The following is a 21,446-nucleotide window of genomic DNA, read 5'->3' on the forward strand; positions in this document are numbered from 1 at the left end:
CACTAAAAGAAACTGGAAAATGTGGAGGTTATTATTGATTATTGATTTTCTTTGTCTGGCCCACTTGATACCAAATTGGGTCGCATGTGGCCCGTGGACTAAAATGAGTTTGACACCTCTGATCTAAACCATCCAAAATTGTAAAAATGTTATTCGTTCCCTTTGTAATTTGTCGTCTATAGTGGTTATTTGCATAAAAAACAGACAGTTTGATTAGGAAATGATTGTATCTTTATTTAAATATGTGCTTTGATTTTTTTTTTTAATAACTCAATTTGTAACTTGAGTTACTTGACAAAGTAACTGGTATAATATTACTGAAAAATCCTATAAGTCATAAGTTATATTACTGAGTTACTGCTAAAAGTAATACGTTACTTTTGTAACGAGTTACCCCACAACACTGTGTCCCGAGCGCTCCCGAGAAGTTGCGCAACGCTGAAGATGATAAACAAAGCCACGTGCTGCGGGGAAGTTTCCAAAGGGGGCGGGCCTCAAGCATTTCCGGGTTTGGAGTTGGAGCATATAAGCCGAGCTGCGCAATGACAACACTAGACAAGAAGAGAGACGGGTCAAGACAAAGCGCTTTGAGGAGGAAGGGATACACACAACACGCACACCGGGGACTTTTAACAGCGACGCATTTATTTATATTTCTTCTTTTATAACCATCAAAGTCCAGATCGATGCCTTTTCTCGGACAGGACTGGAGGTCCCCCGGCCAGAGCTGGGTTAAAACCGATGACGGCTGGAAGAGGACGACAACAACAGAGGACAAAAACAACCTCAACGTCTCGGTGGAGAGGTTTGTCATTATCGTCATGTGTTGTGTTGTTGTGTGTTTGTACGAGCAGCAGCAACAGGCCCGCCGCACACACAGACAGGACGACAACCGTTAGCTAACGTCTCCTTAACTCTCCAAGCGCTTTGTTTTTCTGGGCCAGTGTTCCCTTTGCCAGGCTAATCAGCGAGCTATTATTAACCACACAACAACAAGCGAATGGATTAACAGACTGTTGAGTCTGTCCAACTGATCTGTCCAACTGAACTGAACTGAACTCGGTGTAGCATTTGTAACCACACGTAGGCTATAAACAAAGCCAAGATCCTACTGGACATTTGATACACGTCTGTTTTGTGAATAGAGATGACAACAACAGCTCAGGTTAGCTAACTCAGTACAGCTACAGGGCTGCAGCTATTATTACATCTGTTGAGTATTTTCTCCACTATTCCGATTAGTCGTCGTTGGTCTATAAAATCACAATGTCACAAAATGGTGAAAGAGGTCAAAACGCTTTCCCCCCCAAATAAGCCCAAGATGACATCCTCAAATGTCTTGTTTTGTCCTCCTGAGCAAGCCAAAGATAATCAGTTTACTGTCCTATAGAAGACTAAAGAAACTAGAAAATATTCACATTTAAGAAGCTGGAATGAGATAATTGTTGTATTTTTTCTTAGAAATTAGTCTAAGCGATTAATCGATTATAAAAAATAGTAGTAGATAAATTTTCTGTCGATCAACCGATAGATTAATCGATGAATTGTTGCAACGCATTAACAAAGCCAAGAAGTAGGCTACTGGAAATTGCAACAGCCCGCTGGGTACTACAGCGTAAACTTTCAAAGAAGTGAATTTGCCCCCACATCGTAAAACGATTTGTTGAGTGACGAGGAGGAAATATGTCTTGTTTTGTTTTGTTCTGATGCAGCTACTGCAAAGCCGATCAGGACGAGTGCTTCAACAAGGAGAACCTGCTGCTGGCTCTGGGCTACGACATGGCTGCCAAGAAGAGGAAGAAGGACTTAATGAACAACAACAGCAAGGTCCCCTGCTGTGAGTCACAATGAAACGCAGCCAAACACACAGAGGAACATATATTTTATTTTATGTGTGTGTGTGTGTGTGTGTGGGGGGGGGGTGCGTATGGAAACATGTAATATGATCCAGAGGGCTAGGAAGCATGAGAGACTCGTGAGGAGGTGTTATGTAACATTCATGAGAGTAGCAGTTCACAATAATATGGTTTGGGAATAATTGCATATCATATTTCATACTATCACTACTAGGGGTGGGAATCACCAGATGCCCACGATACGATACTAAAACGATACTTGAATCACGATACGATAGTATTGCGATATTGCGATATATTGAATATTGCGATATATTGAATATTGCAATATTTCGATATATTGTCTGCCTTTTCCTTGACCTCACCGGAAGTAAAACATGCAGTGTTTTTTTGTTTTGTTTTGTTTTGGCCCCACATGTAGGCTACATTATTAAGCTTCTCTGGACTCAATACGCCACTGCAGGCGCGGACTGCAACATCGGGCGCTTCGGGCAGATGCCCGGTGGCATGGCATGGCATGGCCTGCAAAAAAACCTTTTTTTTTTTTATATCGATACTTGGCGTCCAAATATCGATACAATATCGTCAGGCAAAATATCTCGATACTATGGTGTATCGATTTCCCCCCCCCCCACCCCTACTATCAAGTAATACTGTGTGTTGTGTGTGTGCATATATCATATAACGTATCAGCCGCTTAATGAGGGTCGGCTGTAATCTAAACATTCTGCTTCCACACAGATTTCCACAGGGAGAAGTGGATCTACGTTCACAAAGGCAGCACCAAGGAGGTAACAAGACCTCATTTGAGTTTTATATCTACTTTTCCAATCATCATTTGCTAATGTAAACAAACATGCTGAGAAAATTCTATACGCCTGCCACCGGGGATCTCGCAATCTAATACCCTGATAATTAAATTCTCCCCCAGCGCCACGGATATTGTACCCTGGGAGAGGCCTTCAACCGCTTAGATTTCTGCAGCGCCATCAAGGACACGAGGCGGTTTAATTACGTCGTCAGAGTGAGTCCTCACCTCTTTTTGTTTCTCTCTTCTTCTCCCGGGTGTGTGGAGGCCTCTGCCAGTCAGAGTGAGTCCTCACCTCTTTTTGTTTCTCTCTTCTTCTCCCGGGTGTGTGGAGGCCTCTGCTCAGGCTCTTATCAATGCTCTCCAGACAAGGCTTTCTCATTGGAGATGATATTGACCCAGGGCGTGTGGTGTGTGTGTGTGTGTGTGTGTGGGGGGGGGGGGGGGTAGGTTGTGTTTTGGAAGTGTGTGTGTGTGTGTGTGGGGGGGGGGGGGGTCCTCACATATATACAGAAGTGATTGTCAGTCAGTTCTTCAAGGTGGAACTGAATTGAGTTTAATTGTTTATTGTGGATCCCCATTAGTCTACACCAAAGGTGAGACTACTCTTCCTGGGGTCCAAACACGTAAAATACAAACATAAAAATCCAAAAGCATTGGAGTAAAAACAACACAACAAAAATAAATAAAAACAAAGAAAAAACAAGTGAGTCAAGGCTCACTCAATATTCATGTCAATTAAATATTAACAGTATCAACTCTTCTCATAAACAAAAAGAAATGTATCGGTTTTCCTGAGTAATTGCACCAGCAACAACACTGCAAGTACAGGCTTCTCGGAGAGGACCGGCAGCATACTTGATAACACAATCAATCAACAGAATGAAATACTCTATTAAACAGCATACTTTGCTATTTGGCATCCCCGGTGGAACTTGTTACTGTTAGGGATGCAGAATGGCTGCCACCTGAGGGGGAGATGTGACATCATTGCAAAGTACTGTATATGAGAGGGTGTGAGGCTGACGGTGTTGCATTACGGGATACTGACAGAGCCACAGCGCCACCTATTGGACTCTAAATGGGAGCATAATTGACAAAATGAACATCATGTTGTGTTGAGGAAGACTTGAAACTAGCGGTTGAGACCATCAACGCATTACGAAGTGTTTACTGAGCTCATAAGTAGGTTGATTTTCCCATAGGCATCTATACAATCTGACTTCTTTTTGCAGCCGTTGACCGTATAAATGGGTGAGTTAAATAAAAAGTCACCCCCGTACAGTTGTCAGGAATGGGGAAACTAGTTTTTAGTACCCAGGTTTACTCTCTTTTGGAGCCAGGCCCTCAAGTGGCCATTCGAGGAACTGCAGTTTTTGGCACTTCCGCGTTGGCTTCAGTTTTTCCAAGAGCGAGGTTGCTCCGCTTGATCACCCAGCATGTGCTCCCATGTGAGCGGCACCAGACACAGTCAGCCATGTGGTCTTGGCGGGGTCAAAGGTCATTGTTGGGGTGGGGTGAGGGGGGTGACAGCTGTGCATTGAGGTGTGACAGACAGACACACAGACAGACAGACAGACAGACAGACAGACAGACAGACACACAGACAGACAGACAGACAGACAGACAGACAGACAGACAGACACACACAGACAGACAGACAGACGGAGGTTTATGAAACCAGACCTGGTGGTCAGGTGACTCAGACCCCCACTCAGGAGCCTCATCGTCTCCTCCTCCGTTGTCTTCTCCTGTTCTCTCTGCCTCCCCTCCTTCTCTCTCTCTCTCTCTCTCTCTCTCTCTCTCTCTCTCTCTCTCTCTCTCTCTCTCTCCACATGACTGCAAGGAACTGTTTATTTTGGTGTTGCTTTCGTCTGCTATCAGAAACCCATAAGCACAAATGTAATGCCTCAAATCAGAAATCAGAAAGACTTTAATGATCCCCGGGGGGAAATTGGGACAAGTTGCAGTTGCTCGCACTCAGGCATGAAATATCCACATAACACAAGATAGCATAACACAACACAGTATCACACAGTATCTCCCTAAACGTAAAAAACAGTCAATACAATAAAATGCAATAAAATAAAACAAAATAGAATAAACTAAAATAAAATAAAATAGGGTCAATGGGATAGTAAAAGTAAGTAGAATTGTAGAATAGCATTCAATAAGTAGTTACAGTTACAATCTATGTACAACGTCACCTAGTGGATCTTATGTGGTGTAGTAATATACCTCAAATCAATTTTCACATCTCTTAATAATATATATAATTCCATCCCTTAAATGAATTCCCTGACTTTTCAACGGCCGCTGTAATTCCGCAGAGTCAGAGATAAATAGTTGATATCATGCGTTGTCACGGTTATGGGTTTGAGACCTTTCAGTGCAGCAGGCTCTGGCTTAATAAGTGCAGTGTAGTGTGGTGAGCCCCGGCCCCAAATAACAATATGGCTGCTGTGTAACACTAGCAGCCTAGTCTGGACACGCTGTCCCAGGTCAGCCAGCGCTCCTTACTGCTTGTGTCTGATGGCATTTTGCAGGGTTCGTTTAACTCTGTCTCAATGACACGGATCAGATTCCTCCTACAGAGACAGACTAGCAATCCTCTCTTGGTTCAGACCAGAGGGGCGGAAGGGTGATTTCAAGGAGAAATACTACCACCTTGGTTTATCAGTGAAATGACACAATATTAGGGATGGGCATCGAATTTCGAATTTTCGAATAATCGTTGTTATTATCAAGGTCGACTTTTATTATTGAAAGTCGAAATTCGAAAATAAAAATAAAATGTAATTTTTTTTATTATTATTTTTGTGAGTGAAATGTCGCATTGTCTCCCCTGATTCTAAGTATAGTCGAATCGCTTGGTTTGAGCAAGTAAAACAATTTTTATAAGCATTTTAAGCAAGGTTTATGGAAAAATGAATGGCGGATGAAATCCCATGAAGAGGGAGAGGGGGTGACTTTGGCACCCCTTTGGCACTCAGACCTGAGCCTCCTAAATATTTAATGAACCACTCATGATTGTCAAAACTGTTTTTTATTTTCGAAAATGTCAATGTCATGTAACATGTTCTTTACTTCAGTGGTGCAATGCTTGTTTGAGCTAAAAATCCACAGCAGAAGCTTTTTCTATTAATTAATAAAGCCTTAGACTTAGAATCAGGGGAGACAATGCAACATTTCACTCACAATTTTTTTTTTTTTTTAATTACATTTTTAATTTTTTTTTACATTTTTATTTTTATTTTCGAATTTCGATTAAAAGTCGACTTTGGCCAGCGAATTTCGAATAGTGTTTTTGCTAGAAATGCCCATCCCTACACAATATCACGAAGATGTCTGTCTAGACTAGAGCTTCTTCTCATAGTGTTGTGGTTTGTGGGAAATGTGTGAGCTTTACAGCCCAATTTATGCTTCGTCTGCTGACACTTTTGAAACGGTCGCCCTACAGAAATGAGGACTTGAGTCGACACTTTCAAGTGTCGGCGAGCAGTGTCTGCTACCTGGTGAAATGTCTAGTGTCGCTGACTACCTCATAGTATCGCGCAAGTCTGATTGGCTAGACGGCACGCGCTTGACTTCCTTGTTTTGGTTGGGGTTAGGGATGTTCATTTTGAACAATTTCCCTAATCGAAAATCGGGAAAATTAACGATCAATTATCGATTATCGATAGCGTAATAATAATAATATATATATATATATATATATATATATATATATATATTTTTTTCTTACTCTGGTCTGGTAATAACGTTGCGCGTTCTTGGCCAGCTATAATGGCGATGCCGCTGTGTAGTAACAATATCAGACACTAGCGCTGTGGCCAGGTAAACAAACATGTTACATGTCAGGTTACATGATGTAAGGCAATCGGCGTCTTCCAGCTTAGCTGACAGCACAAGAGTCACATCAACAGGCCTGAGCCTCACTGAGGTCCACAGACCGCTGGGTGCGTTTGTTTGTGTCCCCGGCGCATGCCGGTGTGAATGTTGGCTTGATGACAAAGGTGACATGTTGTGCTTTTGCCTTTGAGGGTGGAGCAAGCGGTGTGTCTGTGATGTCACAGCGGTGTGTCTGTGATGTCACAGCGGTGTGTCTGTGATGTCACAGCGGCGTGTCTGTGATGTCACAGCGCCGTGTCTGTGATGTCACAGCGGTGTGTCTGTGATGTCACAGCGGCGTGTCTGTGATGTCACAGCGGTGTGTCTGTGATGTCACAGCGGTGTGTCTGTGATGTCACAGCGGTGTGTCTGTGATGTCACAGCCGATGTTGTTAACATGCCAGACATGCCAGCCTGGACCCACAAACATCCACATGTACACAGGCACACGCATGCATGCACACGCCAAGATCCAAGTCATTCCTCCATGTCAAGATGATCAGTCAAATCATTAATAACAGTTTGTCGGCGCTGCTGACGTTGTTGTTGACAACCTGGGTCGACTTCCAAAAGTTTTTGGGTAGCGTCAAAACACGGAGTCTGCCAAGAATGCTGTTATGTGCTGCTTGGATCCAGCTCTGTCAGAGTAATGAGAGTGGAATCTGCCCTTTGCTTCTCCAGGCAGCATTTATCGTTTGGGAGCGAGAATGAAGGAACAGGACTAGAGCCGCAACCATCCATCGATTTAGTCGATCGACGGAAAATTAATCGTCAACTTTTTATAAATCGTTTGGGACTAATTTTTACAAGAAACAAAACAACTACAATTCTCTCGTTCCAACTTCTTAAATGTGAATATGTTCTGGTTTCTTTAGTCTTCTATGTGACAGTAAACTGGTTGTCTTTGAGTTGTGGGTACTGGTTGCTCAGGACGAAAGAAGACATTTGAGGATGTCATCTTGTGCTTTTGGGGAAAAAGTGATCTGCATTTTTCCCACCATTTTGACATTTTGTAGATCAGATGACCTAAAATGATAAATGAAAATAATCGTTATTTGCAGCAAAATGGGAGTGTCTTGGAGGTTTGAGAGGACTATACAGTAAATTGATGTCCTTGTTTCTGTCTGTTTTAGCTGCTGGAGCTTATTGCCAAGTCCAAGCTCCCCTCGCTCAGCGGAGTGGCGCAGAAAAACTACATGAACATCCTGGAGAGAGTGGTCCAGAAAGGTGAGTGGCTGCAGTACACCTCAAAAAACACTAGGTGGCTTGTGGTACACTCATGTCCATTACATATGACGCTATCGTCATGTTGTTTACCAAGAACTTGCAATCATGTCGGTGGGGGGGACATTTTATTGTCCCTCCATTTCAAAACTCATTCCGGTGAGCCTGCAGAAGGCTTTGCTAGATGAGGGACGAGCGCTGTTAAACGAGGATTTTGCATTTCCTCATTCCTCACAACAAGTACGTCCAATCACAGCTCTCGTGCCGGTCACGTCACGTCCGCGTTGACGCCGCGGTGTCACATTTTCGAGGAGCCGCACGCCTCCCTCCGCCGAGCTGTCAGTCAGCGCCGGCGATTTCGCGTGAGCATAAAAGCAGTTTAAGGAAGACAGGGGAGCGGATTTAGAGATTTAGTGGCCAACAGTTGACAGTCACCAGAGCCTTCTGCTAGTGGTAGTGTAAACCAACTGTTCCTTCTGCTAAACAGAACAGGTTGTTTAGGTGGTGCTATGAAACCAATTGGCCAAATGCTATGAGCAGCACAAGGGGAGAGCAAAGGAACTTTGCTTTTATAATGATACGTTTTTCAATGGAAGCGCCCGGCCCCAGGGACCAACTTCTTCCAACCGCCCGCTGGTCAGATGACAATCTTCTGTGGCAGCCGGGCATTGAACCTTCAAGTTATCTTGTTTATGCTAACCAATCAGACCGGGGGATTAAGGAATTAGTATCGCCTAGGGCTGGGTATCGCCACTGACTTCCCGATACGATTCCGATACACAAGGTCCCAAGTCGATACGATTTCCGATACGATACAATTCGATATCGATATTTTAGTTACAATACCAGTTTTGCTTTGATAATGGAAGAGATTCTCAAAGAACTAATGCTGTAAATTGTACAAGGAACCCTCTAACCTGGTGCATTATTAAAAAATAGTAATATTTACATTAAGAATTGAGCATAAAGCAAGCAGTTGCATCATGTAATTCTTTTTTATTTAAACATGACCAACATAGTCATTCAACATCTTATCTTTCTTTACAGTCTTCTGTCTCTTTCTTTACAGTCTTCTGTGAGAAGCCAAACAAATTTAGATTTCCACTATACAACAGAATCATTGAACAGCAGCATGTTGTAAACAGTGTTTCATAAAGTATAAATGCTTTGTAAATGAAATGAAATGAAATAAAATAAAATAAAATACAGCTCATGAACATTTCCAGTTCACAAACATTATAGTGCAAACAGATTTGAGGTCTGTACATCTGGCTCATGGTGCATGCACAATGCACTTGTAGCCTACAGTATTTATGTTTTTGTTTCAACTACAAACATAAATAAACGTCAACTTGAAACTGTTTTTAACTACCACACACAGCCTATAATATTATAGCCTATGTTTATTATTATTATTATTATTTCTTTGTAAAATGCATTTTAAAAGATCGATACTGGGATTTATGTATCGATACTTGTTCCTTCACATGAATATCGATTCAATATCGATATATCGATTTTTTTTAACCCAGCCCTAGTATCGCCAGTTGTCATCTCCACCTAATGGTAATGTAACGCGTGTGTGTGGTCTCTCCACAGTGCTGGACGACCAGCAGAACGTCCGTCCCATCAAGGAGCTGCTGCAGACGCTGTACGAGTCTCTGTGCGTGCTGGTGCAGGACATGGGCAAGTCTGTGCTGGTGGGGAACATCAACCTGTGGGTCCACCGCATGGACAGCATCCTGCAGTGGCTGCAGCAGCTGGACACCATCCAGATCAACAGGGTAAGCGGTCACAACCTAAAGGCCTAAAGGGCTTTGAAGATACAACTTAAAGGGATAGTTCGGATGTGGGGTTGTATGAGGTACTTGCATGCAGTCAGGGCCGGTTCCAGAACAAGATGACTAGGGATGCATCCTAGATAGGAAGGGCCCCCCTAAAATGTGACGTTATTTTACTAAAAATAATGCATTTGACCATCATTTCAAGTAGAATACCAGCCAAACAAGAATATTTCAAGTGTTTCAAGTGCTTTACTGAAATATTTGGACCATATAATGATAATGCAATTATCTCAACCTTAAAAGGTTACATATAGGTGCCAAAAAGCCATAAATTCACATCAAAGAACAAAGAAAAACAACAATTATAGTTCAAGTTTAAACAGTAAGTGTGCAGCTGCAGCATTTACACAGAGAGCACAACAGACGTTTCAGTGTCGAGCCTTCATCAGCGTTGTCAACTGATGATGCTGAAACGTCCGTTGTGCACTCTGTCCCAGGTGACTGATGGAACTTTGAAAGGATATTCTGGAGTGCTGGCCCGCTTCAATAAGTAACTTTAAGTTTAGTAAAACTCTCATTGGTTACTGCCTTTTGGCTAAAGGCTTGTTAAGTGCAAATGTCAAATTTGCTAATAAAATGTTGAAGCTTAAAGTCGAGCTGAACCCAAAAATGACTTATTTTCTTTTAGTTCAAATACCTGGGTATGCAGTGCACCTATTTAATAATGTATGCAAGCAAAATCACAACAATCTAATTTCTTTAGTTTTTCACACTTTTTCACATCAAAAGTTTGATGACCTAGTACTATCAAATTTCTACCCCATTTCAACCAATCATATCACGACATGCAGCTGTCAATCAAATCTTCATTTCAGGATAATTTTCTCTTCCAAATTAAGTAGAAAATGGCGCCTAGTGCCTGTCATCTGGCAGAATTCCTATCCCATAAACTAACTACTAACTTGGCCAATTGTTAGAAACATGAACACAAAACAAAAACTATAATCTCTAAGAATGCAAAGAAATGTAACTGGCTCGTTAAAACGCGCATTCCAGGGACATCCTATTTACAGCAGCGATAATGGCGCGCGCATCTGAGAGCTTGGTTGTCAGGGGTCGCACTTCGGAGATTCCAGGCCGACGGGCTGCACTCTCCGCTCGGCAACACGAAGGCAGCTGGCTGCCTGCGGCTCGCTGAGCTCCACTCAGCCACTAACCTCGCGTCACCAGGCTCTTCCCGAGGGGAGCGCCACAACACGCTGAATCCCACTCGATTTGGAGGCGGAACACGCCAGGATTGGCCAAAGCCCAATCCAGTCCCCAGAATTGTCAAATAAAATCATCGACATGATACTATGACCCGCCTCTCAACCTGTCATCTTAGACAAACTATGTTTTCAGTCTGAAACGGACTCATATGCACGTGACGAACGGGTTCAGTTCAACTTTAAAATGTAAAATACAGCAAGTGAAACTGTTAAATACCTACTTCATTGTCTAAAATGTGTGTTTTTAAATGAATGAATTTAGAGACTAAGCTGTTCACTGCAACAATTTTCACACAAGTGGAAGGCTATTCAGAGAGTACGTGTAATATTAGATTGTACTAAACCTAACTGAGCATAATTAGCACAGTAACTGTTGTAATTGTAACATACAGTATAACTGTTGTAATTGTAACTGTTGTAATTGTAGCATACAGTATAACTGTTGTACCGTACTTTTCGGACTATAAGCCGCAGCTTTTTCCCCATTTTTCGGCCCTGCGGCTTATATAACGGTGCGGCTAATTTTTACAGCTAACGGCCACTAGGGGACCTCCTAAATCTATGGATTTTGGTACGAGCAAAAAATGTGCCTCGCGACCTGCTTGGAGCACTGAGCCACTACGCTCTCTCAGCCACTACTGTAAAACACCCTCCCTCCTCCCACCCTCCCTCGCTCCGGGGGAAAAATGGCAGCGATTGAGCCAGAAAGACAGTCTGAATGAAATTTGAATGTACCGTAAATTCCGGACTATAAGCCGCGGCTTTTTTCCCGTTTTTTGGCCCCTGCGGCTTATATAACGGTGCGTCTTATCTATGGATTTTTTCAGAAAAAAAAAAAAAAAAAAAAAAAATCTCTCTTTTTTAGCACTCTTTCTAACTATAAATCCACTTCTGTTTTAATTTCCTCTCTTGCCCTCTTTTCACCACACCGCGGACACTGTGTGCACTGTAAAAATAAACAACGGTGGTGTTGTGTTATGTTGTTTTGTTGAAATGTTACGGTAATACGGTAAATGGGAGCTTCCTCAAACAGCCATCTCTTTCCCAACAATCCCCTCTGTGCGTGACCACTTACATATGGTAATTACGGTAAGCAAACGGCCACAAGCCCATCAACTCCCTCCCCCGACTACCAGGAGAAAATCACAAACTTCGGCGAATTCACACAAAGGAAGATCAAGGAATATTCCATCGAACCGGAGCAGATCATAAATATGGATGAAGTGCCTTTGACGTTCGACCTGCCACTCACTCGGACTGTTAACAAGAAGCGCCCTGGAGGATTCTTTCACCAAAAAAAAGCTTTGCTCGTTCTCGACAGCATGAGAACGAGCAGTAGATGATCATGAGGTGGTTTTTCAGACGTGTCGATATAGCAGTTTATCGCAAAAGTGTAATGGAAACACATTTTTCGCATTTGCACGTCATGTGACCCATATTATCCCTTGGAAAAGGAGCGGAAAATAAGTTTGGTAAGTAAGGTTCGATAGCCGTGTCAAAACCTCCGCAGCAAGTGGAAAACTTTGAAGCAACGCTACCTAGCAGAAAGACGAGTGTTGTGCAAAAGCGTAGCCGGGCAAATTAGATAATGTTTAATGGCAGAAATCGGTCCATGGTGACAGCAGGCTGCCTGTGTGCGCGCATTTGGCACAGCGGCGAGATGAGAGGATGAAAAGCACACACTGGTGCGGTGGTGCTGTCTGAAGTGAATACAGTGACTGTGAGTAGGCTAATACATTGCACACGTTTCAGGTGCAATTATAGAACCAAATCAGCCTTTTCCCCCCTCCATCTCTAAATCGGACCAGTTGTAGGCTATTAGGCTACCTTTTTTCCTCTGCCTGTCGCGCTGACTGCATTCACGCAGCCAGCAACATTTTGCGACTCATTTTCTTTTGAATTGATAATCAGGCTCGTTTATATGCATTGTAACTTCATGTTGGGATTTCCATTGACCATTGGTTGGATTTGAGCATGCAGGGGACGGGATATGGGGCAGATCCCCGTGCGTAATCACTGTGGCAGCTGCTGCAACGGGGAATCACTCAAACGCAACTTCAATGGAAACGCCTACAAGTCGCAATTGTACATTGTCGAAGTTGTAGAAATATCGCAATTCTTTTGCGAAAAACTGTAATGGAAACACAGCTATAGATGAAGAGGAGTTCGTTGGTTTTGAGTGACAATGAAGGAGAGAGGAGAGTGGTTGACGAAGCCACCCTGAACCTGTTCGTTTCCGACACTGAAGATGAGGACTTTGGTGGTTTCAGTACGCAGGAAGAAGAGGAAGACGAGCATTAGTGACTTGACTTCTCTGGTTACAGGTTTGCTGCACATATAGCCTATTGTTGTGTGATTTTGTCTGGGGATTAGTGACCTGACTTTTGTTTTGTTTTGTTGAAATGTTAATAAATGGGAGCTTCCCCAAACAGCCATCGCTTTCCCGACATTCCTCTCTGTGCACGAACCCTTTCATATGGTAATTAAACATCAAAACACCCGCGGCTTATAGACCGGTGCGGCTTATAGAAGAAAAAAATAGTAAATTTTGGTCCCGCGGCTTATACACCGGTGCGTCTTATAGTCCGGAATTTACGGTAACGTTCCCAATTCTATGTATTACATTCTAAAAAATTAACGGCAACATTTTGGAAGGCTAAGCCACACAACTAGCTCGTTGTAATCTAACATCATGCTTCAAAAGATGGAGAACTGGCTGTGTTACGACGATGAGGGTAAGGACTCAAAACGGTCTCCGCTGATAAGACACGGAGATCTCTGTTACAGGCAGGCGCTACGCCTCCTCCTGGTTGGTAATTAAACATTAAAACACCTGCGGCTTATAGTCCAGTGCGGCTTATATATGTAACAATCATTCAATTTAGCTGCTGCGGCTTATATTCAGGTGCGCCTTATAGTACGGAAAGTACGGTAATTGTAACATACAGTATAACTGTTGTAATTGTAACATACAGTATAACTGTTGTAATTGTAACATAACAGTATGCCTCTTTGCCCTGCAGCCCACCTCTAAAGGCATGATGCTGACCGACCTGCCTGCCAGCCTGCAGCTGAACATCATGCAGCGTCTGTCTGACGGCCGTGACCTGGTCAGCCTGGGACAGGTGTGTCCTGACCTGGGCGGCCTGGCCGAGGACCGCCTGCTGTGGAAGAGACTCTGCCAGTACCACTTCACCGACAGACAGGTACCTAACACATCCCACCATGACACCAGGGGGAGTGAGAAGTGAATATGGAGAGCTATGAAGACAGACGTGGTTAAGGAGGCAGGGAGGATGTAGAGAAAGATGGACAGTGTGAGCGAGAGAGAGTTTCACCCTCTTAAGCTGCGTTCACACCGACCTATTAAAGTTTTTCGCTGGCATCGAGTTTACATACAAAGTCAATGCAAACGAGCGATTGAGCGTATATTCGCCCTGGAGAAAAATTGCTGGCCGTCCGAGCGGCAGAGACAGAGCGATAGGGAGAAAATACGCTCGTCGCCCCAGATGAAATATCCCAACTCGAGCGAAAATACGCTGGTATCAGTCGCTCGCTGTTCAACGCTGATTGGCTGCCGTGTGAGAGTGAGTCAAGGATCACTCTGGATCACTGATCAATAAACCGCTGGTTTATTGTGTGGCAACAAACCGCATTGACAGGCTGACAGCTGACATGAAGTGAAGTCTGTACTACCGGTATGGAGCACGCTGATAGGCTTAGCTTGTAAACAACGACGGTGGCTCGTAGTGGACAAACATCATGACATTGCGTAACGTTATAGCCCCCAGATGTCCGTCAATTCGTGTGCCTGTTGATGAGCGATTTAAACAGAGCGACAGAGCGATTCCAAAGGGTTGAATCAAGCGACAGAGCGAACAATAAATATCTCGGTGTGAACACAGCTTAAGTGACAGTTGCCTCCAAAATCAAAAATGCATGTTTCCCTCTTACCTGTAGTGATATTTATCCGTCTCATTTCAGTGTGAGTTGCTGAGTTTTGAGAGATATTGGCTGTAGAGATGTCTGCCTTCTCTCACATACATTGGAACTGGATGTCACTCAGCTTGTGGTGCTCAAAGCGCAAAAAAAAAAAGGAAAACTCAACAGCAATGTCTCTTTCCAGAAATCATGACCCGGTTACTCAAGATAATCCACAGACTTTGTTGTGAGCAGTTTCATGCAGGAACTATTTTCTTTCGAGCAAACTACACCTAGCTAGCAGCTAGCGGGTGTAGTTTGGTTGAGAGAAAATAGCTAACTGCTAGCTTGCAGCTAGCGGGTGTAGTTCAGGTAAGAGGGAAAATATGCATTTAGATTTTTCTGTGAACTGTCCCTTTTAAGCTATCTCAAAGCGGCATCGATTTCAGATTAGCTAAAAGGACTTAAAAGAACGGGCCTGCTTCATAAAGCGCAGTTCCCAAAGTCACCTCCAGGGGCAGGTCAAGCATTTCTGATAAACAAGACACCGGATTGGAAAACGGGAGGCAGTCTGCATACTGACACTGATAACAGGATGCTTATAAATCAAAGGCAGCTACCTGATAAGCTTGGGAGATGGTCATGTGCTTTGAGCTAGGTTATAGTGGAGCTTCCCTATAGGTTAGTCACAGTTTTATTGATTGATTGATTGATTGATTGATTGATTGATTGACTTTATTAATGGATATAGAGACAACAACAAGATCCAAGGGATAACATGTCAAAGTGTAAACACTTATTTCCAACATGGTCCCCGATGTTCTAAAAACAGGACAGACAATAACACAAAACATATAGTCATCTAAAAATCTGTATCAAAAATCCCCATTACAAACATCAAATAGATTTAGACACCAATAAATATGGTACTTGAAAAGAAACCTATCCTAAAATCATCCATAATTAGTCACACTCAAAATTGCATTAGAAACTACATAAACACACTTACTCAAGAAAATAAGACAATCATCACAGTAAAACACATTATACTCACAGGACCCGCCTACATTAGGCCTACTAACCTACCCAGTCACTTTGCTCCAGAGATGAGCAAGCACCTGACCTTGAGAGTTTGATGCCTAGTGGAAGGCTGTTCCACAGTAACGTCCCTGTGTAAAATCCCTTATGTAATTGTTGTAATATTTCTACCCTTGATTATTCATCGGATTAGCTTTTTCTTTAATGATCTATGGAGCTATTTCGGTATATCGGAAGACTGGTTGAAAGAAGACAGATATTTGATTAATATATTGCTGGTAGCTGGTAAAAAAGCTCTCACCAGGAAGTGGTTATCACAGGAAAGCCCTAAAGTGAAAGAATGGATGAATATTACGATGGATATATATAAGATGGAAAGACTAACTGCTGTTATCAATCATAAAGTAGAACAATTTACCTCAAGATGGGAATGCTGGGTTCAATATATAAAACCCATTAAGCCAGATTTGATCTTTTTGGATCCAAGATGAATGTATAGTGAAAAGTCCACTCCCTGTTTTTTTGTTTTTGTTTTTGTTTGTTTTGTTGCGGCTGTTGTGGTTTTGTCTTTTATTTTATTTCTAAAAAAAAAAAAAAAAAAAACCTATGGTAGTACTGTACATATCTACAATGTATACAATGCAAGTATGTATTGATAATAATCTGTCAATAAAAAGTACAAAAAAAAAAAAAAAAAGATCTATGGAGCTGCTTTGGGGTGCTAGAGAAGTGATGGAAGCAGCTGACATTAAAGTAGATCTCTCAAAATATCTCATTTTCCTACCTTCAGATCCCTTGATGATGCATTGGAGAAATGTGACATGCCTGCTCGGTCTCATCTCGTCTCGTCTCTTCCTCTCCCGTTTCCTTCTTCTTTTAGATCCGAAAGCGCCTGATGGTGTCAGATAAGGGCCACCTGGAGTGGAAGAAGATGTACTTCAAGCTGAGCCGCTGCTACCCGCACAGAGAGCAGTACAGCGACACCCTGCACTTCTGCACCCACTGCCACATCCTCTTCTGGAAGGTTAGACCACATTGATTTATTTCAGTCTCTCGATGCGTCGCAAAGGAAACCAGTTAGTGTGCAACAGGTCACTGGGGCGGTGCATAGGATAGATACAGTAGATAGATTTTTATTTCTGTGTCATGCACCATATTCAAGGTGCCCAGCCCGTCTGGGCTTACAAGACACAAATCATTCAAGTTCAACAATACAAACAAATCAACAAACAAGCTACAAAACGCTCAAACATAAACAAGACAAGACTGAGTTATATATTCAGATGAACAACTTCTCCATTCTGAGTTTCCAATCCCTCCCAATAAACCTGGCCAAACTGAAGACTTCATCTCTGAATAACCATTCCAACTTCGCATCATCTCCTGACCAAAATAGTTCAGGTTTCTTATTTTGCATTAACTGAAATAGAGACAATCTTGGTTCCTCATATAGCGTACAATGAAACAAAAAATGAAATTCATCTTCCACAACACCTAATTCACATACAGTACAAAGTCTCTCCACCTCAGCAATAGAATTGAACCTGCCAACCTCAATAGCCAAAGGGAGGGTACCCGTTCTCAACTGGGCACATAAAGATCTTCTGGATCTATCCAGGGGTAAAGTAACATAGGGTTCTGGAGTAAACATATTTTTAATTTGAACATATGTTCTAAGTTTTGGTTTGAGCCAAATGTCATTGGCCCATTTTTCTTTATAATCAAGAAATAGCCTATGTTTAATATAGCGAACACTACAACGTAAACTGTTTCTGAAAATAAATTGCTGGTCAGCTTCCCTGAACACATCATTGATATCATTACACCATGGATAGTTATGTGCTTTATCCCAGTTAAACACTTGTTTTGCTACTCTACTCTCTGGCATATTAGATAGACGGTTCCACAATCTCAACATTTCACCTTTTTGTTTGATCAAACAAGGCTACCAACCCATATCCCCTTGAAAAGCCAACACAGGTGTAAATTTATGTACGCCCAGAAAACATCGGATTGCACGGTTTTGGATGGCATTCACCTTAGAAAATTCCTTTCTTCCCCAAACTCCAGCTGCATAAAACAAAACTGGTGACACACATGCATCATAAAGCTTTGAAAATGTAGCATAACCAAGTTTTCACTTTACTTATTACTGAACCCAGGCCTCTACCAGCAGTAGGATTTGAAAATGGACAAAAAAGATCAGTGTATGTAGAGCTGCAACGATTAGTCGATAGACGGAAAATTAATTGGCAACTATTTTTTGTATTAATTGTTTAGACTAAGTCTTAGTTGTAGCCCTAATCGTACTGTATGTGTTTTTCTGTTCCCAGGACACAAACCATCCCTGCACAGCAAACAACCCAGAAAGCTGCACTATGCCCCTCTCCCCACAAGACTTTATCAACCTTTTCAACTTCTGAGAGCTCCGCCCCCCCCACACACTCCACCATCCCCCCCACTCCCAGAAAAACCACCACCCCCAAAGCCAGATCAAACTGACTGTACATACTGTACATAGAAATGTACTATGTTTATGTTGTTGTTGTTGTTGTTGTTGTTGTTGTTATGGTACAATCAATTCCTGGATGTATATTTAGACAAAGTAAGAAGCGGGAGGGGGGCCCCAGGCAGCGGGACAGTTATGAGGGGGGCCCCAGGCAGCGGGACAGTTATGAGGGGGGCCCCAGGCAGCGGGACAGTTATGCAATGGGGTCTGTTTGGAAAGAGCCTGGAGTCTCCTGGGAGACTCTCCTCTGAAAGAGAGAAAGAGCCTGGAGCCTCCTGGGAGACTCTCCTCTGAAAGAGAGCGAACGTGACAGAGCGAGAAGGAGGCCATTTACACCTGGCGCTAACATGCGTTTTCTGCAATCTGATTGCAGAAATGGTTGTCCTCTCAATCTGCATAAAGTTGGTGTAGCCAGATTGAGAGGACACATTGCATTTACATTTGTGTTCAATGTGTACACAATGCACCCCTGACCCCCTCCGGAGGTGGTTTGGCCGATCTGAGCCCTGTACTACGAAACTAGTTTAACAGATCCGCGATAAGTCCCTTTGATCTGGTTTGACTGAACAGGATCAAAGCTATCTAGTTAACTGATACTACGACGCTGGTTTTTTACTAGGTAAGTGGACCTGGGATCTGCCTGTGCACGCGCACGTTTTTCGCTCGTGCACAGGCGCGCGTCCACGCGAAAGAGGTGCGCTGGCCAATCACATTATGAACAGCTGAGTTGATCCACGCCCACACCCATTTCCACACCCATTTCCTCGTTCCATGAAAGCCAGTGCATGATCAGAGTTTTAGCGGATATTTAATGTATCCGCGATTTAATGTCAGAATGAAAATCCGCGTTGGATAGTCTGCTGAAGGGCTGTCTAAAGCAGCAGCTTGTATTCACATCAGTCATTTGATTTAGGCTACTTTGATCAGCGATTTCTGTCTGATACAGCTGCATACATTAATACAGCAGTCTCAGTCTATACATTTCCACAATCTGTAAGCCTATTTAGACCATAGATTTAGAAACGCATGCTCAATGAATAATGATCTCTATCACTCATGTGTGTGGTTGCACTGATCGAATAATTCATATATAAAATAGCCTAGTATAAAGCCTAATAGCCTACTATAAAAGAGAAAACTGCTGAACTGAATTGAGACGATGCGGGCATATTATCATTGATAAAAACTAGCCTATTTTTGCTCATATATTGGCATACAGCCTACAGGACACAGTTCCAGCTGAAAGATGCAAGAATAGCCTGCATATTTAGTATTGGGGCTATCCATATTTATCCCATATCTATATTATATGTATAGGCTTTTCTGGCATGTAGGAGAATATCACCCTCACTCCATTTGAGGGTCCATTCATGATATGCGCCGCGGTGATTAATAGTGATCATATTTCTCCACGCATCGTTGAGCTGTTAAGACATAAAGTGGTAAGTAGGCTTAATTTAATTATGTAGCCTACAGAGCCACAAATGTTTTTCTTGTTATATTCTCAGTTGACTGCAATCTATTTTTCATATGGCGATCTTATATGAATGGTGAGTGACTCCAGAGAGCCGATTATATGGGTCTGTCATGGATTTTGATCTTATCCTCTGAAGCTAACCTGGTCGCGACCAGGTTAGCTTTGCAGCGTCAGTTGCCATGGTGATTGAAAGTTAACTTGCTTTGTAGTACGGCTAAACCAGGTTTAAACTCAAACTTACTCGGATAAGGCATTAAACTAGCTTCGTAGTACAGGCCTCAGATTGCAATCCTTCTTCAATGCGTTTTGGGGGTGTTTACACCTGGCATTTCAACTGATAAAACACAATCTGATTGCAATCTGGTTACAGAAAACGCATGTTAACGCCAGGTGTAAATGGCCTCAAAGAGACAGAGCAGTTGATCTGTGGATAGAAGAGGGATGTGCAGTGGAAGAAGGGAACACTCAAAAGAGTTTGGTCCTAGTTGAATATGCATTTGAAAATACATAGGCTTATATTGTTTTTATTTATTTATTGCAGAATTTGATTTGAGTTTTGGTTTTCAATTATTTTTGGTCGACACGGGAAGTAGGAAAAGTATTCAGACTTGATTGGGTTTAAGGTTTGAAATCGTGATTATTATTTTTTATACAGTATATCAAGAGTATAATAGGCGTGTTTGTTTTGCCACTGGGATGGTGAGTAAAGCTGAGTTGCTGCAGTACTGTAGATAATGAATCTGGAGGAGAGGAGCGGAGCGGGTAGTTGTGGTGTGTTTGATATGTTGACATACCTGTCTTTTCTATTTTGCTTTGTTCTTTTACACTTTTCTAAAATATTTGATATGTTTTTTTTATCGATTATGTATCGTCTGCTGTGGCCGCTGAAGTGACACCAGTAATATGGGAGTGCAGTATTACCAAAGATTATAATGGAAATATGGGCGTATGTCGTGCCTTATGACACGGTACAGCTTAATATTTTGTTTGTGACGTTTTCAGAACATGATGCTGTCATTATAACATTCACAAGCAAAATAATGCTATTCGAGATTTAGGCCTTTTGAAACCAAACCAGGAGATATAACTTGACCGATTTTGAAATATTTTATTTCCTGGGAAATCCTGCATGTTATAACCAGACAATTGTTTACTTATGTATTGGGTTGGTTCTTTTTGGTATCGAAGGCATGGTGCGATTTCTGACTCAAGACTTTCACCTGTCGCTGCTGGGACAGTGAGGAGGGCTGTACATGCTGTGCAATCAATGCATTTTGTCCTATGTTCTGTTGAATAAATAAATTAAATAACAAAAGAAAATGTGATTGTTGGCACCACTCATTTCTAAAGTACATCCCTGCATAATATGATTTGCCTGAGCACAGTGATGAAGATGCAATATGTAATGTATAAGAACACCATCATCAAAATGTTATTTACAGAACTGGGCTTTTCACTACAGCTGAACTAGAGCCCCCAGTGGAGTGACCCTTTAGCTCCATCTATTACTGGTAGGATTCTGCCATCTGCTGGGCAAAGGGGGAACTGCAAGATGGTAGAAGGAAATAAGTTATGTCTCTGATTCTAAATATAGCTGAATCGCTTGGTTTGACCAAGTAAAAAATAATTGTATAAGCATTTTACGAAATGTCGATGGAAAAAAGAATGAC

At 42.4% G+C, this 21,446-nt stretch overlaps 1 protein-coding gene across 2 annotated transcripts; it reads left to right on the plus strand.

Moving 5' to 3' along the window:
- Positions 1-579: 579 nt before the first annotated feature.
- On the plus strand, positions 580-21,050 carry fbxo32 (F-box protein 32). Of its 2 annotated transcripts, XR_014553843.1 has the most exons (10): positions 580-805; positions 1,713-1,837; positions 2,598-2,647; positions 2,788-2,880; positions 7,689-7,782; positions 9,379-9,563; positions 13,855-14,037; positions 16,671-16,814; positions 18,124-18,420; positions 18,451-21,050. XR_014553843.1 is itself a non-coding variant. In XM_083662563.1 (9 exons), the coding sequence occupies exons 1-9, from the start codon at positions 687-689 to the stop codon at positions 18,211-18,213; spliced, it is 1,083 nt and encodes a 360-aa protein (XP_083518689.1). In that variant the 5' UTR covers positions 580-686; the 3' UTR covers positions 18,214-21,050. The 2 variants fall into 2 exon arrangements, 1 of the variants encoding a protein (XP_083518689.1); XM_083662563.1 differs by having other exon boundaries at positions 18,124-21,050.
- Positions 21,051-21,446: the final 396 nt, after the last annotated feature.

The sequence above is a fragment of the Poromitra crassiceps genome (genome assembly GCF_964638095.1).
Source record: "Poromitra crassiceps genome assembly, chromosome: 29".
Lineage (NCBI taxonomy): Eukaryota > Metazoa > Chordata > Actinopteri > Beryciformes > Melamphaidae > Poromitra > Poromitra crassiceps.

What these genes read in the sequence shown, in the direction of transcription:
- fbxo32 (XM_083662563.1), top strand. Translation starts at nt 687, where the DNA reads ATGCCTTTTCTCGGACAGGACTGGAGGTCCCCCGGCCAGAGCTGGGTT. An exon ending in ACAAAGGCAGCACCAAGGAG is followed by an intron (nt 2,648 to 2,787) that starts GTAACAAGACCT and finishes ATTCTCCCCCAG; the next exon opens with CGCCACGGATATTGTACCCT. An exon ending in GGAGAGAGTGGTCCAGAAAG is followed by an intron (nt 7,783 to 9,378) that starts GTGAGTGGCTGC and finishes GTCTCTCCACAG; the next exon opens with TGCTGGACGACCAGCAGAAC.